General features: G+C 45.8%; 2 protein-coding genes across 6 annotated transcripts in view; both read right to left on the minus strand.

The window, feature by feature from the left end:
• G3BP2 (G3BP stress granule assembly factor 2) overlaps nucleotides 1-17,839 on the minus strand; it is a 68,588-nt gene that overhangs the window by 11,724 nt on the left and 39,025 nt on the right. For 4 of the 5 annotated variants that reach the window (XM_053259622.1, XM_053259621.1, XM_053259623.1 and 1 more), the window contains exons 7-8: nucleotides 13,682-13,862; nucleotides 12,200-12,298 (exon numbers count right to left, since the gene is read on the minus strand). In XM_053259622.1, the coding sequence (XP_053115597.1) occupies nucleotides 12,200-12,298; nucleotides 13,682-13,862 (280 nt within the window). The remainder of the gene's footprint in view (nucleotides 1-12,199; nucleotides 12,299-13,681; nucleotides 13,863-17,839) is intronic. The other variant, XM_053259624.1, reaches the window with a different exon arrangement.
• Nucleotides 116-5,951, minus strand: LOC128329109 (uncharacterized). The gene is made up of 2 exons (XM_053259626.1): nucleotides 4,987-5,951; nucleotides 116-4,857 (listed from the first exon to the last, which is right to left on the minus strand). Exon 2 carries the CDS (start codon nucleotides 2,090-2,092, stop codon nucleotides 803-805), a length of 1,290 nt encoding a protein of 429 aa, XP_053115601.1. The 5' UTR covers nucleotides 2,093-4,857; nucleotides 4,987-5,951; the 3' UTR covers nucleotides 116-802.

The raw sequence follows: 17,839 nt of genomic DNA on the forward strand, positions 1-17,839 counted from the left end.
GTGCTATTGTGTCTAATGCCACAGAGAAAGAAATCCTGAATTTGCCTTGGCTTCTTGTTTTAAACTGGGTCCATCTGCAGGATCCTTTGAATTCCAGATGTTTACTTAGTGTGCTGTCAAGGAAGGCAGTTTCAAATACTAATATAAGCCAAACACCCAAGTTTTTTATCTGCAGAATGCTTACAATCTGAAAACAGCACATTCAAGAGGAAGATGCCTGGCCAGTTTGAAATACTTCAAAAACATGCCAAACACACTTTTGTGCACAAAGGTAACCACTTCTCTTATCAGTCATCAACTGAAACGGAGCATTGGTTACTCATCGTGAAGGCTCCTTCTTGCTGCAGAGTCCAAGGGCGTTTGACTGATGGGTTATTTTGACCCACATGACTCCAAGAGGCAGGACTATGTAATTAGCAAAGCTTTAAGTTCGGGAGGAGCAGGTCCCTCCCCAGTTCTTTTAGTACCAGAAGCGACAGGAACAACGATGTGAAGGCACGTCTGTTAAACTAGGTGAAAAACTAGTTAAACACATCCCAACAGAAAAAATACCAAATAGGCCAACTTATGGCAAACACATAGCAGAATACAACAACCTGAGACCTGGACGGTAGGAACTGGCACAAGGGAGGGTCGAGATGCCCTTGGACCCCGCAGCAAGAAGGAGCCTTCACAGTGAGTAACCAATGCTCCGTTCTCTGCTGCTATGGGTCCAAGGTGGGTCCAAGGTGCTATGGGTCCAAGGGTGTCTGACTGATGGGACATACCAAAGCTCCAGTCCCAATAGAGAGGATACCAGCGACTACCATGCAGGGAGCACCTGCTGGAGGACACGCCTCCCAAACACTGCCTGGGCAGATCCATAGATATCTAGTTTATAATGTCTGGTAAAGGTAGAGGGGGCCCGCCAGGTCAGTGCTCGGCAGATATCCTGAATGTGGGCGTTTGTGGAGAAGGCTGCTGAGGTGGCTGCTGACCTCGTAGAATGGGCCAAAACCTTGGTGGGTGCCCTACGGCCTTGGGACTCGTATGCCAGAGAAATGCACGCCTTGAGCCACATAGCTAGGGTGGCAGGTGTTACTGGCTGGCCCATAGATCGTGGCAGAAAGAACATGAATAGGGCCTCAGAGGTCCGAATCTGTTTGGTCCGCCTTATGTAGGTTTTTAAGCACCTGCGGACATCAAGTTTATGCCACGCCTTTTCAGTCGGGTCAACTGGGTGAGGGCAAAAGGAAGGAAGCACTATGTCTTGAGACATGTGAAAAGGAGATGCTACCTTCGGGCGAAAAAAGGGGTCTGGGATTAACCTCACAGAGTCCTTGGAAAAAATGCAGAGGCTTTTGTGAACCGAAAGAGCCCTGAGCTCAGAAACTCTGCATGCAGAGGTGATGGCTACTAGGAACGCGAGCTTGAGTGAGAGTATGCATAAGGAAATAGCAGACAATGATTCGAAGGGGGGGGGGCCCTGGAGGGCCTTGAGAACAGCATGCAGATCCCAGGTGGGAAAATGATGAACCACCGGAGGAGAAAGGAGTGTAGCGCCCTGCAGAAAACGTCTCAGGTGCGGATGGCAATGGCCAGCACTTTTAGAAGTACCCGATATTAGACCCACGAGGGAAGAAGCTTGCCGTTTCAGGGTGTTTGCGGATAGACCCTTGTCCAGGCCATCTTGCAGGAACTGCAGAAGGTGAGGGACAGAGGCGGACCCTCTCAGGACCCCGTGGCAGTCTGACCAGTGTAGGAAGGCTCTCCACATGGATTGATATATCCAGTTGGTGGACGAACGTCCGGAAGCTAGCATAGTGTTTAGGACTGATGCCGAGTATCCATGGTGCTTCAGGAGGCACCATTCAGTTTCCAGGCGGCTAGCTTTAACTAGCCTGGATCTGGATGGGAAACCGGCCCCTGTTGCAGAAGGTCTGGCGTAACGGGCAGTAGCAGTAGCAGTAGCAGGTGGGGTTTGGAGGTGAGGTTGAGAAGCTCTGTGAACCATGGCCTCCGTGGCCAGTACGGGGCCACCAGGATGATCTGGGATCAAAGGAGTTTGACTCTGCAAAGGACCCTCGCTAGAAGGGGGTGGGAAGGAAGGCATAGAGGCCCCGCGGCCATGGAGCCGAGAGAGCGTCCACCGCTTCCGCCTGCTGGCAGGGAAACCTCGTGAAGAAGCAGGGTAGATGGGTGTTGGCTGGTGTTGCGAATAGGTCCACTAGGGGAAGTCCGAAGTGTTCTGTGATGAGGTGAAATATCTTTGGACGCAGGCGCCATTCCCCTGGGAGGAGATCCGAGCGGCTCAGCCAGTCCACTATAGTATTCAGATTCCCCTGCATGTGATGTGCCATCAAGGATGTTATGTGGAGTTCTGCCCAGTGCAACAGTAATGTTGTCTCCGCCTGGAGGGACCAGGACCTGGTGCCCCCTTGTCAATTCACATGGGCCTTCACGTGGTAGGGTCCGTGCGGATCAGTACGTGGCGGTGATGCAGAGAGAGCTCGAACTCCTGTAGGGCTAGGCAAATGGCTCTGAGTTCTAGCCAGTTTATGCTGTGTTGGCGTTCTTCTGCTGACCATTTTCCCTGTACAGAGAGTTCCTGACAGTGAGCTCCCCATCCTCTTCGGTTGGCATCTGTAGTCACGATGATCCTGGGGGGATCTTGGAACTCCTTTCCCACCGATAGGTGTGGAGCAGTGATCCACCAGTGTAGGGAGTGCTGAACCTCCTGGGGCAGACTCACCCGCCTGCTGGACTTGACAGCTATGTCTGCATGAAATGGGAGGAGGAACCACTGCAGGGGCCTCAGGTGGAAACGTCCCGAAGGTATGGACTGTAAGCTAGCTACCATCAGGCCTAGGAGTCTGGACAGAGCCATGATGGGAGTGCAGTTGGATTTCAGGACCTAGCATACCTCTGATTCCAGGGTATGTCTTCGGTCCTGAGGCAGGAAGAGTTTGTCCAGCTGGGTGTCTATCAGGACTCCTAGGTGGAGAATCTAGTGCGATGGTAGCAGTTGGCTCTTTGTCTCGTTTATGATGAACCCATGAGCGTTGAGTGTTTGGATGGTGGTCTGCAGGTCCAGTTGGGCAGACTGGCGTGACTGACTGAAGAAGAAGGTCATCCAGATACCAAAAAATCCTCACGCCCTAAAGTCTGAGGTGCGCTATCACGGGGGCCAGGACCTTTGTGAAGATGTGCAGGGCTGATGAGAGGCCAAAGGGAAGAGCTTTGTACTTGTAGTGTACTCCCACATACAGAAAGTGGAGGAGATGGCGACTGTCCCGGTGAATGGGCACGTGCAAATAGGCCTCCTTGAGGTCTATGGACATGAGTAGATCTAGGTGATGCAGGGCCTCTGCGATGGATCTCAAGGACTCCATGCGGAAGGTGCGCTTGCAGATGAAGTGGTTGACATGCTTTAGGTCCAGAACAGCATGCAATGACCCGTCTTTCTTGGGCACTGTAAAGATGATCGAGTAGACGCCCAGGCCTTGCTGATGGTCGGGCACTGGTTCTATGGGGCCTATGACCTGAAGATGGTGAATTTGCCTCCAGAAGGCCCTGACGCTTTTGTTTTTGCTTGGACAAGGGAGGAACCTGTGGGGGGGTTGGCTGGACAGTTCAATGGAGTAGCCATCCCTAACGGAGTAGCCCTCCCTTACGTACCCACAGGTCTGAAGTGGTGGCCTCCCAAGTGTGCCAGTGAGAGGAGAGGTGACCACCTAGGGGCACCTCTCCCGTCTCGCCATGCCTGCCGTTTAGGCTGTTTGGATTGGAATGAGAAGGAGGACCTGTTCCCAAACTGCTGTCTAAGTGTTCTGGCTCTACCCCAGTGGGGGCGATGAGCCCTAGACCCCCTGTCCCTGCCAGTGAAGGAGGATCAAAAGGAGCGAAAAGGCTGAAAGTACTGCCTGCCCTGGGGATGGTCCTGTTTTTTAGTGGCAGAAGGCATAGCCCTCTTCTTGTCCTTAGATTCAATAAGGACCTTGCTGAGAGGCACATCCCCAAACAATTTTTGGTCATCATATGGAACAGAAGCCAAATTGGTCTTAGACGTGGCATCTACTTGCCAGTATTTTAGCCATAAGTGGCGCCTGCCTACCACAGAGGCAGTAGCTGCCTTAGAGGCAAAACGCAGCCCGTCAAGGGTGGCATCTGCCATGAATGCTTGCACCTTGTGTAGTTTTAGGAGAGTCTGGTGCAGTCGAATTGGGTCAGAGGGAGGATCTTGTATCAAATCATCCAGCCAGATAAGGGGAGCCCGTGCTACCCTAGAGGCTGCTGCCGAGGCCCTCATGGATAAGGCTGAAGAATCGTGAATGCGCTTTAGGGACCCTCCATGCACTTGTCTGCCAGGTCCTTGAGGGCGGACTCACCGTCTCTGGACAGCACTGAACCAGAAATCAATCGGATGATGGGGGCATCTGTGGGAGGCGTATTTGAATATTTCACTACCCTCTTGCTGGAAGGTGTAAAATTTGTTAGCCACGGCGGTAGCCATTTTAAAGGGGGTGGAAAGCGACCATTCGGCCTTGGCTGCTTCCACAAACTGCTTAGGCAGTAGGAGGAACATAGCAGACTGTTTGGAGCCGAGAAAAACTAAAGCACTTTTACTGGCAGGCTGGGCCTCCTGAGAAGCGGAGGGAGGGGGGCAGCCCCAGGGCTATTACAGTTTTGGACATCAGGGGGACCAAATCTGGGACCTGAAGAAGCCTGAGGGTCGCCTCGGGTGAATCTGGTTCAAGGGAGTCAGACCATTTGCCCTCAGATCTAGGATGGTCTGCGTTCTCCTGGCCTAAAGGATCCGCTGGATGGATGGGGTCCCCAGGAGAACCAGGAGTTTGTCTTAGAGCAGGGGTGGGGAACCTTGGCCCTCCAGCTGTCGTTGATCTACAACTCCTAGCATCCCCAGCCACAATAATTGTGGCTGGGGATGCTGGGAGTTGTAGTTAAAAAACAGCTGGAGGGCCAAGGTTCCCCACCCCGTCTTAGAACCACGCCCTGGGCAGTCTCGCTAGCCAAGTTCACTGTATCTTTGAGGGAAGTGAGCCCAGGGAGAGGGGACCCTTGATCAGAGCCCTCAGAGGAGTGGGCAATGGTTTCCCGCTGCCTGGACCCGGACCTGGACATTTTGGATTTTTTAGTATGTTTTTTCTTGCCTTCTTAGGGGCAGGAGTTTCAGAAAGTGATGATTCAGCGCTGGAGGTGGCCCAGGAGGACTGCCTAGAGCGCTTCCGCCTTTTTGATTGCAAGGCATCATATTTTTCAAAAGCAGTAGAGAGAAGGTTCTCTATCCACAACCCCCAGGAGGTAGGCATATCAGATGGCAGCTGTGTTACAGTTCTGGCAGAAGGACTAGGTGGGGCTGGACTAGATGACCCCGAGGGGTCCCCTGATAAAGGGACAGAGGATTGACTAGGCCCTGCATGGGCCGCGCTCACCACCTCCTGCTGGGCTGAAGCGGTGCTCCTGGTGACCACCCATTGCTGTGGCTGTGCCCTGGGTAGCGCAGTATGCATGGCCATGTCCTCCCCTGTCGCTGCTGGCCTAGCCGAGGCCTTCTTTGTTGGTCGCAGAGCCGTGGATGCCATTTTCAGCAGGCCCGCGTTTAGAGGAGAATCTGGGAGGCTCCAGGGGCCACGTTGCTGAAGTGGGCTGCCCTGGAGCTTCTGAGAGTGGCAGGAGAAAGGCGGGGAACGTGGAGGCGAGAGCTCTGCCCGGCCCGCTTCCCCGCTCAGCAGCTGACCACTAGAGGGAACCGGAACGCCACCAAACAGCTGATCGGCGGAGTTTACCAGCTCAGGAAGTGCTGCGGATCTCGCACAGCCCGCCCGCGACTGCAGGCTCTTAAGAGGGGTTGCGGGCGGCGGAGGCAAATGGCCAGGAAAAGAAGACCCCCTCAGAACGCATATGTGTAGTACTCTGGGTGGGGTGGGGGGTCTTGCCATCCACTGGGGCCCAGGAGAAAAAGGGGAGGGAGTAAAACAACAAGCAGGAGCAAGGCAAAACGAAAGAGAAAATAGCAGCACTGAGGAGCTGCCTAGGAGTCTTTGCAGGACAAAGAACTGAGGAGGGGCCTGCTCCTCCTGAACTTAAAGCTTTGCTAATGACAAAGTCCTGCCTCTTGGAGTCATGTGGGTCAAGATAACCCATCAGTCAGACGCCCTTGGACCCATAGCAGCAGAGAATGCATCCCTTTGGTTTTGTATCAAACACAATGTTATTCATCATTATACATTAATGACTGTAGAGAACCCTCATTCCCTGCCATGGCATGGACACTGCATCCGGAAAGCTGAGAGTCCCTTGGACCACAGACTCCCACTGACAGCCAAAACAGCACAAGTGTCCAGTGATAGCCTCTAGCCAGAAAAAGTCCTGGAACACACACACACGCCTAGGGTTTGTTTCTTTTTAAAGGATGTAAAGTCATAGCACTATGGCAACATAAAGCAGAAATAGATCTACTGTTGGATCATAATGAAGATTCCTGAACTGGACTGTCCTTCCCAGCAATTTTCTATGCATCTATAGTGCAAGAGAAAATAATTTTTTAGAAGGGGTGAAAAAATAACATACGGCTAAGAAACTAGGCAGCTATGAAAATATTTTATTTAAGTAGTTGAACACGCTATCATTGTATTTTGCTCGATGGATCCTTGGGGCACAGTTGCTCACATAGTAGTTTTACATGCTTTAATTTAAAGCGCCACACTTCCAGGATTCAACAAATCAATCCGTTGTATTTGCAACTTCTAGTGCATGGCTCAGTATCAGTTACTTTGCAGGTGTTGCAGATCAGGTCCAGTAACACGTTCAGGGCCAGACCAAATTTGGTGGCTGCAGGATGCAATTCTCCATTCACACTTTTCCAGCCAGAGTATGCCAGCTCAGGAACATTCATGCCCTGAATGTTCCAAACAACGCACTGGAAATTGACATGATGGAGATAGTGCAGTGCATTTTCTGTTGGAAGCAAAGCAGCAGTGTCAAAGTCATTCCTTTCACCACAGCTTGCACCACAGCAAATTCATTCTCAGGATTAACACCATACACAAGAACTTTGCAGTCAACAGTGATCAGCTCATGAACATGCTTCTGTATGTTGGAGGGCACATTGCAATGCATTCCACTACAGCTTGGGGTGGGGTTGCGGAATGTGCAGCATACGTGCAATGAGGCAGGCGAAGCATGCCAGATTATCATTTTCGCACAGGCTTGGACAAAGTGTGATGCAACTAGTGCATAGTTTTGTGAATCAGTAACATTTCAACACTTGTCCAGCTCAGATGTGCTACACCCTTGAGCTCATCTTTTTGAATCAGCAGATTTTTTTTCTGTTCATGAGCCAATCACTGTGAAGTTCTTGTGTTTGTGTGTATGGTGTTAATTCAGAGAATAGAATTTGCATCCTGCAACCACCAGCCTTGGTCTGGCCCTGAACATGTTACCGGACCTGAGCTACAGCACCTGCAAAGTAACTTAACACTGAGCCATGCACTAGAAGTTGCAAATGCAGGCAATGCTGTGCTCTGCTGTTTGCAGCACAACTGTTGCAGGAAGGATTGTACGAATGCAGGCACGGCAGAGGACAAAAAATGAGGAAGAGGTATTATATTAACCAGCTATACCATGGACTTAGCAAGTCATTCAAACATCTACATTCTTAACTAGCAATCATGTTTCAGGTTTTTTTTAAGCCACACATTGTTAAAATGTATAAACTGGTGTCTCAGCCAGTGTTTGCGCCTTCACAAAAGTTTCAGAATAAGATCCCTGTTTGTTTTTGCTTGTGACTATAACTGTTTATTTTTGGTTTCTCATACTTTGGAATGTCTTGAATCAGAAAGAGCTGAAATACCTTCTGTGGGAATTGCTTCAAATTGGGTCAAATTTTGTTTATATCCATTGGGCTATCTAGGCCCCAAGGGAGCTGTGCAAGAGCCCAAGAATTCATACTACCTTTCTTCTTTCTGCATCCAGGGTACTACCTTTCTTCTTTCTGAATCCAGGGTACCCAGAAAAGGAGTACCATCCAGTATTGGAAAGGGCCAAATTACAAGATGTGTTTGAACGTGTACAGTTAAAGAGCTGAGGAAATGGTGGTTTTCTTGGGTTTTTTTTTTTTTTTAAAGATTGTGAGCCCTTTGGAGTCAAGTATCATTTTATTTATGTCTAAATTGATTTGGGAACTTTTGTTGAAAAGCAATATATAGATATTCATTGCAACAGTAGTCATTCCAACATTCACATTCTTAACCAGCAATCACATTTTAGTTTAAAAAAAAATTAAAAAGTCACAAATTGTTAAAATTTATTGTCTCAGCTAGTGTTTTTGCATTAACAAACAAGTTTTACAATAAAACCCATAATTTGTTTTTGCATGTATACAGAATTGTATATTTTTTGTTTTCTAAATTTTGGAATGTCCTGTAGCTTAAAAAGCTGAAATACTTTCTGTGATAATTAGTTCTAGGTTTGGGTCAATTTGCTTATATCTATTAGACTAACAGTGATACCTATGTTTTTAAAAAGCCCCACATTGATAGACTTTATTTTTGATATATTGAAATACAATGCATATTCTCAAGTTTAAAGCAAAAACCGCTTCTGTGGGAATTATTTCAACCTCAATTGCTATTCAATATCTACTGGATTATAGAGTGGTCTCAACTCCAAGATCATTCATATGGAAGTGATGGCAACTGGAAAATTCCCATGCAATTATTCCCCCTTATTTGCATAAAATCTGCATCTCTTTAAAACACACTATGCAAATTTTCATGGTGCCCTAAATAGATTATGATCTGACTTAGCATGTTATGTGACCTATTAATACAGTATTAAATAACCCTCCACCATATTAATTTTCAACATTGTATCTCAGGTTTTCCACGTAACCAAAAAAACTGAACTGAAATGTTTGATTGGGGCAGGGGGAGAATTAATAAGGGCACTCCATGTGCCTTAACTGCGATACTGAAACAGATTCAAAGCTTTATGTGGAAAGATTTTTTCTTTTTCTTTAAATCAAATCAGTAAAATGGATGTACCCTCTCACATACTTCCTAAGTATAATCACCTGAAAAAAATCACAACTTTGGAATTGCTGAACTTGCCCAATATTGCACTGGCATCCATTCATTGTGACTAATGCATTTCATGAAACAATCACTGATATCTGGACTAGCATTGTACGCATGCAGCAGTGTGAGTTCCAAGCTACTAGCAGCACTGTTGCTTGGGCAAAGGAAGGGGCCATTTTTGCCAATCTTCCTTTTCTTCTGAAGTCCACAGTGAGTCATATGACCTTCAGGAACATATTTTGGTGTTAAGTCACCCCTTCCCTCACTTTACAGCACAACAACAGTCTGAATGTCAGCCAACTAAGTTTTAGAAATGGAAAGTTTTCCACCAGAAAAATTATGGGAGATTTTTACCTGAAAATTTTCCACCCCACATCTTTGACAATGGTTGAAGAATTTCCGATTACAACTCCAGAATCACCCCCTCTCACTCCTTGGGATGGTTGATGTATCACGACTGAAGAAGAGAAAAGAGTATTCCTACCTGGGGATTTTTCCTAATGAGTCTAACTGCTCTACTTAATATATTTACTGAAGTCCCTCATAATCACGTGGAGCCAATGGGAGAACTCTGGATAGAACAGTTTCATCTCTATGTTAGGGAAGGAAAGAATCCCAAGGAAGATGCTCATCCTTGCTTCTGCTGTTCCACTAGCCTCATGCCTCTCACTTATACCATCAAAAAAGGGCCAGTGTGTGAAATGCCTATACAGCAGGATTGTTGCATCACTGGAAATTCCCTCTCTGCTGTTAATCTTGCTGCTGACTGCTAGAGAGAGCAAAAGAAAGAAAGAAAGAGAGAGAGAGAGAGAGAGAGAGAGAGAGAGAGAGAGAGAGAGAGCGACCCTGCAGCAGGTGGATTGCCTGGTATGAGAAACATTTCCCCTTCTTCTGCCAAGCAGATACAGGTCACCACTAGGCTGAGTGTCTCCCATCTGGAGACACTGACATGGCTATTCCTGGCTATTCCTATTCCCTTTGGTTGATGGTGAGATTATTATCAAAGCAGATATTTTTCTTCTGCCAGCTCCCTTCCCCTCTTAATTGGTGTTAGAGGAAGAATAGCAAAAAGGCCAGCCTCATGCTCTGGAAGAGGTGGAGCTTCACGAAACCCTATTGCTTTGAAGCAAGAAATGGTTTCACAAGAAGAGACTAGAGAGAAGCTTGTTAGCAAAGCTCTGCCTGCTAGAGTGAGTAGGATGGGGGGAGAATAATCCACTCAAGAATATTCTCCCAAACTAATGAAGAAAGGAGTGGTTGTGCTCTGTGCTGAGAAAAGGTTCTTCAAGGGTGGCAATGAACGCACACTTTTCTTGGCTTTACCTGGCAGGACCAGGGGAATTGTCCCTAGGATATTGCCAGGATAAGGCATAAGCAGGAGTTCTAAACAGCACTTATCCTTTCTGGTTTTCTTGTGCTGCTCTTTGCCTTCTGTCTCTGGCCTGTGTGTATGTGCGTGCTTCATGAGAGCTGGAACCTGCCTCCTGCAAAGGAAGAAAGTTGTCTAGGGCAGGAATTTCCAAACTTTTAAAATAACAAATGTACCCCTTCTGTTGCAAACCCAGCTCAGGTATCTCACAGAGATTCTGTGTGTATGTAAATATTGCAGTTATGAGATAGGCTACTCTAGTTCCTGGCTTACATCCAGACTAAGTTACTCATGAGTACTCCCACTGAATAGGATAAATAAACTTGTCCCATTAATTTCAATAAGGCTGCTTATGAGTAACTTAGTGTGGGTGTGAGCCTGTGTCTGGAATAGGCGATCTTATAACTGGGGTGTGTGTGTACGTACGTATGTGCACACACACATTTACTTGTCCCACTAATTTCAATGGGAGTACTCAGTGCTAATTTCCTGAAACTGGTCAGTCAGACTGAGGGGTCTGCTGAGCTTCAGCAAATAGCCAGTCAATCAGGAGCAATTCATCTTCCTCCCTGCCCTTTTGTAGGGTCATCACTGAATGTGTGTTGGCTTCAAGCTGCTGATCCTCAGATGGGGAACAAATAGCACAGCAGCCGCATGGGGAGGTAGGAAGGCGCTGAGTACTCACTGGCAGCCCTTCAAGTATCCCCTTCTTGGGCACCCCTGTCTAGGGAACAAGTGGTAAAATTTCATTTCTGCTGGCTTGAAGCTCAAGCATGCCTTTCCAGCATGCTCCAGGCCTGCCCCAAACTAGCTTGCCTCCTTCCCCTTTCATCTTAGAACACTTTCCTATTCACTATAGGAATGTTTGAGGTGGTAAGCTAACAACATTAGTAAACTTCATTTGTACAAGTTGCTCTGAACTAGTTTCATTTCTTTAGAAAGCAATGCCTTAATAGATTTAGAAATACATTACCAACTAATCTTCCTGAAGAGGCTGTAGAAAAGGTGCTCTACTCAGTTTCAGTTCTTTCACTGAAAGAACTGTCACTGGAGATAAACAGCAGTAATAGCATAAGCTATTGTAATTACTCCCCACCCGCCCCCCGCTGTGAAGATGTGGCCCTTCAAAACTTACATACAAACTGCCACATAAGCACAATTAAGCAAGCAACAGAACTGTCAACTTTTCATCTAAGAATTTAAGAGAATGACCTCCTGGAAACTATTAGATTCTCAACACCTTGGTGATAGGACAGGAAACAAATACAAGCAGCAGGAGGTTACTACATTCAGAAATTGTTCCTAGAATGCCTTAGATAGCTTCTAAGTTATTGCACCCTTCAGACAGGTCATATTCCTCTGCCACAAACATTCTAGAAAGGACTATTGTACTGGCAAGAGTTGAGCCACTCTACAAACAGTCATAAGTTGGTACAGGGTTCTGGGTGTTTTTTAATATATAAATTGCACTTTTAAAATAAATTCAACAAACAGTAATGTTATTTCAGAAGGAATAATTCTCTACTGCAAAACAAACTGCTCCTTCTCAATTGCTGCTTTTAAGTTACTAATAAAATGGATGCAGTTGATAATACATTTGCGCTCCTGCATTTATGTACATCTAACAAATGTGAGTGCATGAACATTTATGCAGCATATTGGTACAACTGAAGCAATTACAAGTTGCTGTGTTAATGAAGCAGTTTGTAGATGTAAACAAGGAGACAATCCAAGGTGTTCACAGATTGATTACCTGTGAGACTGGCGCTTTAACATGGGGTGGAATTCCAGAGGAAGCAACAGTACCACTAGGAGGCAGGTTTTTACTGGTCACTGAAGCCCAGGAGAAAGCCTGCAGGAAATGCAACAAACCTGGGCTACTGATCATGGCAAACCACTGACATCTTTAGGGAAAACTAGACCAATAAAAACATTCTTGTTCTACTCCAAGAAAGCATCAGAATTAAAGCAGATCACAACACGGTGCCAGCACAAAACAGATCATCAATATTTTACAGTTGGGGCTATTTATTCCAATGATCTTGAGCAGTAATAGCACTATGTTCAGCTCATATCTTGGCAGCTAGCTCTCCAAAATAGCTCCCAAACCACAATTTTCTAAAGGGATGGCATAATTATGGAAACTTGGGACTTTTCATGCTTTTATCCTGTTATGGAGCTAAAAAAGACTGAATGTTTTCAGTCTCTTACCATGGTGAAGAGATCAGGGACAGACTATGGAACAGTGCAAACCCCTAACCCCTCTGAATTGAATTCTCCTTCCCCCTTCCCTGTCAGTCTTAACTGTGTAGGTGTGTGAAATGTGCACTACTAACAACTGTGGTTAGGGCTAATCAAGTTATCCCATAGCCATGGTTTGCTTATCAGCTTCAAAAACAGATACCAAATCCAAGTCAGAAAGGAATCCTCATTGGCACCAGCAGTGGTTAACATTGTGATTAACATCCCAATAAGTGCCAATGAAGTGCTTAAACCACAGATAAGTCCAGCAGGAAAAGGACACATGATCCCACACTCATATTCCTGATTTCTTAACATTGTCTAAGAGATCAGGAACATACCTTTTCACCCAAGCCTTTTAATTTAATTGTGGTTTTAAAATGCTGTAAGGTTTTTATTTTTTGCTTTAACTTTTTATGTTGTTGCAAGCCATCCAGATATGGAGTTATGGGGTGGCATACCAATTCATTTAATAAATAAATATCTACACCAGACCCTGGAGAAAAAACAGCAGAGAAAATACAGTAAATAGCAGCTAAATAGCAAACATACCTGTACTCACATTTTAAGACCCTAAATCAACTTCTCTGGCAGCCTCCCCCAACCCATACATTAATAAGCCATTTATTGTTTGGGATATGGCTTCCTACTTACTGGGAACTAGTCTTTAAGAAGTGTGTTTTAATTTAAATTGTCAGAGAAGAGTGTGGGATCATTTATGACAACTCTGTTAATCTATACCAACACCCAACTGTTATGCATTTAGTAGCCTCACCACCACATTTACAGCGCTTAACCTTTGGAATCTAAACTACAACTAAATGTCCATTTGCACATATAGGGCACCATGAGCAAAGTTCATGGACACTAAATGAATATCCAACACTAACTGTATCCCAAGCAGTTCTGTGACTAGAGCTATCCAGGTTTCCTCATAGCCAGGGTGTGTTAGCCAGATTCATCTAGTTACACAAAGCATCCTGACTTAACTAACCTTTGGTGGTTCCTGTGGTAGAGAAACCGTTTCTACAGGAGGTGGAGATGGAGACTTTTCTTCCAGGTCTTCAAGGTTCTTTTCTTCCACTTCAGGTTTCAGTTCTTCAGTTTTTGATTCAGATTCCAGCTCTGGCTCAGGCTCATGAGAAGATTCTTCCAAGGTTTCTTCTATTCCATTGCTAGAAAAATTATATGCATCATCAACTTTCAAGTTTGTACCAACCTATAATGCTACTAGTTAGCTGAATTAGACAGCTATATGAACATAAACACTAGCAATTTTCATAACAAGTGTGATTGCATATAAAAACAAATTCTGATTAATTAAATTATAATCAAACTACCACTATCTCATTTAATGGACCAATTGAAGCAAGATATCCCTGCACCCAGTTTCTGAAGATTCCTCCTCCCCCAGTGCCACATGCAGGGAAAACTGTTTGCAGCTATGCCCAGTGGGACTTACTCTGAAGCTAATGAGCACAGGATTGCAGCCTTAGTTTTAATGTGCATTACGCAAATTAGGGAGGGAGCAAAGGTGAATTACTGCCAAATTAAGTATCAGATTTCCATCCACATGATGGATGTGGATACTGAAATATGTATGATAATGGATAGGGAAAGCGACCACTTCCTTTGTGGGTGTCAGTTCCCTTTTCACTTCTTTTTTGGGCCAAGACTCTCATCGGGGCGGGGGGCGGGGAGTGTTTTAAGATCTTTACTAAAACTACAAGAGCTTAAAGCTTCTGAAGTGTAACATTATTTAAAATCAGGCTAGATTTGCTGATCCAATAATGTGTACAACTTGCAAGACTCGAGTTGGGTTCCATATCAGGAAGAAAGGAATATTGTTGAAGAAGCACCAGGGAAGCAGAACGACATGGGTGTCTAACACAGCTGTTTAATACCCTCTGATCATTTTTCACATTACTACACAGAAAAAACTGGAAAGGAACCAAGTTTTAGAACATAGCAGGACTTCTGTCCTAAGCTGTGTCACACCCTTCAACCAGAACTCTCATATCATAAGACACTGTCATGTCTCCATTCTTACTTATTGCTCTCTAGGCATGTAATCTATTTTGCAATCCAGACCTACAATTCATGATTTCACAAGTCCTTTAGCTTGGGCTGCCAATAGCTGGACAGACATTATTCCTATACTGCAATAAAAGTTTACACTATTTGCCCATTATGCAACTAGGGTGCACGCCAAGCAATGCAGCTTAAAAGATTAATTTCCTTTAGCTTCCAAGCTGGCTCCTCTAAGAAATGCTGCCATGTTTAAACTTGTTGCCTTAAAAGCCTCATCCACGTATAGTCCTGACACTTATATGCTTTACGCACAACCTAATAATAATGCTTAGTTACATGCAAAGGAAAAGCCAAGACATGTAATAAAAATATCATGTTATCTATCTACTGTTGTAATTGCCACAATGCCTCAAGGAAGTGATAGGCTTCCTGTAAATAGTCTACATAAAGGTTCTCTAAAGATAGGCCACCATCCTTGAACTACACAGTTAGGTTGTCAATGTCTATGAGTAATTCCAGAGATATACAATCTGAACCATCTTTTAGTTCCTTAATTTACAAGTGCCCTACATTGGGTAAAAACAGGTTGCTTACCTGTAACTTATGAACTCTATGGGGATCCATGGTCACTCACAACTGGGTCTTCTGGGCCTGCGCAGGAGGCCCACAGAAGAATCTATAGCTCTGTTTAGGCACTCACCAGCCCTTCTATGCATAGTGATATTGGCCTACAAAGCCGGCTGTAGAGCGCCTCTCTCTTCAGGTCCTGAACTAGCTGCTGCGAAGTGACTGACAACATTCAGAGTTAGAGAAGACAGCAGATGATCCATAGCAGCACAGGTTAGTAAACATCTCATGTTAAGCTAGCAGAGAGGATGGCTGGGCAGGTGTTGTGAGTGACCATGGATCCCCACAAATTACTGGTAAGCAACCTGTTTATCTCTGTAGGGATCCATGGTCCCTCACAACTGGGTGAATGACTAGCTTCCATAAAAAGGAGGTGGGTGCTAGCGGTTGCAATACTTTCCTTAAGACCACCCAACCAAAATTAGCCTCTGAAGCAAAGTGAAAGTCCACAGCATAGTGATGGACAAGGGGCAGATCTGAGGACCAGGTGGCAGCCTGCAAATGTCTTCATGCTGATGCCCAACATGTGGACAGCCAATGTAGCCATGGACCTAGTGGAATGCGTCCTGATTTTGGAAAGCAGCTAAATGCCGTGTATTTTATAACAGAAGAAGATCAATTGTACCAGCCAATTGGACAATCTTTGCCTAGAAATAGCGAGACCTTTAGTAACCCCTCCATAGGAGATGAACAGTTTGTCAGAACACCTGATCGCCTTTGTCCGATCTAGGAAATAAAGGAGACACCTGTGGACATCTAGGGTGTGCACAGAACGCTTGAGAGATGAAGATAGATCACAGAAAAACATAGGGAGTACTATGTCCTGGATGATATGAAAGTTCGACACAATCTTAGGGCAGAAAGCATTATTCGGAAGCAGGACCACCTTGTCCTTAGAGTAGCCCTTAGGGTTAGGGCATCCGTTTCAAGTCCAGGTAAACAAAAACTGACTTGCCGTCCCAGCCCGGGTGGCGAGTAGAGATGGCAATGAGGTGAACCTTAAGGGAGGACTTTGAGAGACCCAAACTCTTGAGAGAGGCGAGGTAGAGGAGTATTTGGCAGATCGAAGCTTGGAACGGGTGAAAAATGGTGTAGAATTAGACTCCCTTCCCTTGTAAGACAGTCCCGTTGAAGTGGAAGGTGAAGGTAAGAGTTCTTGCATTGCTGAAGGAGACCTGGGAACCAGGGTTGCCTGGGCCACCAGTGGCAGACCAGGATGCACTGTGTACGTACTTACAGTATCTTTCCCACCACTCTGGACATCAGTAGAAAGGAGGAAAAGAGGTAAAATAGTCTGTCCTTCCATGCTGGTGGAAGGCAACCCCTAGGGAGTTTGGGCCGATGCCTGCCCTAGAACAGAACAGAGAACACTATGCATTTTGTGCAGTGGCAAATAAGTCAATAGTAGGGACACTTCAAGAGTCAAACACATTTGACAGAGTAGAGTCATTTAATTCCCATTCATGGAGGGTAGAGAAGGAGAGGTCCCAACTAAGCGAGTCAGCCAAGATGTTATCTTCCCCCCTAATATGTATAGCCACAGGGAAGATGTAAAATCTCAGGCACCATTCCCACAACTGAAATGCAAGTTTATTCAGAGGCCTAGATACAGCACTTCCCTGATGATTCAAGTAGGCGACAGCTGTAGTATTGTTGATTTGAACTTGAACTACCTGGCCTTGGAGAATGGGTAGGGATGCCTTGAAAGAAAGGAAAACTGCCAGGAGCTCTAAAAAAAATTAATATGGAGCTCCTGTTGCTGGGATTTCCAAAGGGCCCTTACCCGGAGGAAGCCACAACCCTGCATGGTAGTATTGGTAGTTACCAATCTCATAGGGTTCTGTTCTTGAAAGGAGACCACTTACGAAAGGGAATCAGGTAGGGACCACCAGAGTAGGTCTCACAAAACATTCTCTGGAATGACTAACCATTTGTTCCGATAGTCTAGGTTCGGTCGAAAGACAAAGCAGCCAGAGCTGTAGTCTCCGCATCCATAAGCATGCATTCACCACAGTCATGGTGCATGAGGCCATAAGGCCCAGCAGGCATTGGATGGATCGAGCCCATTGTCAGGGAACTGCCTGGAAAGTAATCATCATGGAAGAGATGGCCTAGATGCGCTCTACAGGAAAGTATGCATGTCTCTTCTCTGCATCCAAGATCACCCTGATGTACTGGATGGCATGCTAGGGGTGTTAAAACTGATTTCTTCCAATTGATACTGAGCCCCAGATCTGCCAGGAAAGAGAGAGTAAACTTTAGGTTGAACAGCAGAGTAGACCTTTCTTTTGTTGTAAAAAGTCAGTCATCAAGTAGGGAAAAACAGAGATGCCTTGAATGCGAAGGTAGGCAATGACAGCCGCCATGCACTTAGTGAAAACTCTAGGAACAGTACAGAGGCTGAATGGGAGCACTTAGTACAGGTAGGCCTTAGTGTCCAGGAAGAAACGCAAGAATGGGTGATGTCAAGGCCTTATGGAGATGTGGAAATAGG

Source organism: Hemicordylus capensis, chromosome 6 (assembly GCF_027244095.1).
Source record: "Hemicordylus capensis ecotype Gifberg chromosome 6, rHemCap1.1.pri, whole genome shotgun sequence".
Taxonomy (NCBI): domain Eukaryota; kingdom Metazoa; phylum Chordata; class Lepidosauria; order Squamata; family Cordylidae; genus Hemicordylus; species Hemicordylus capensis.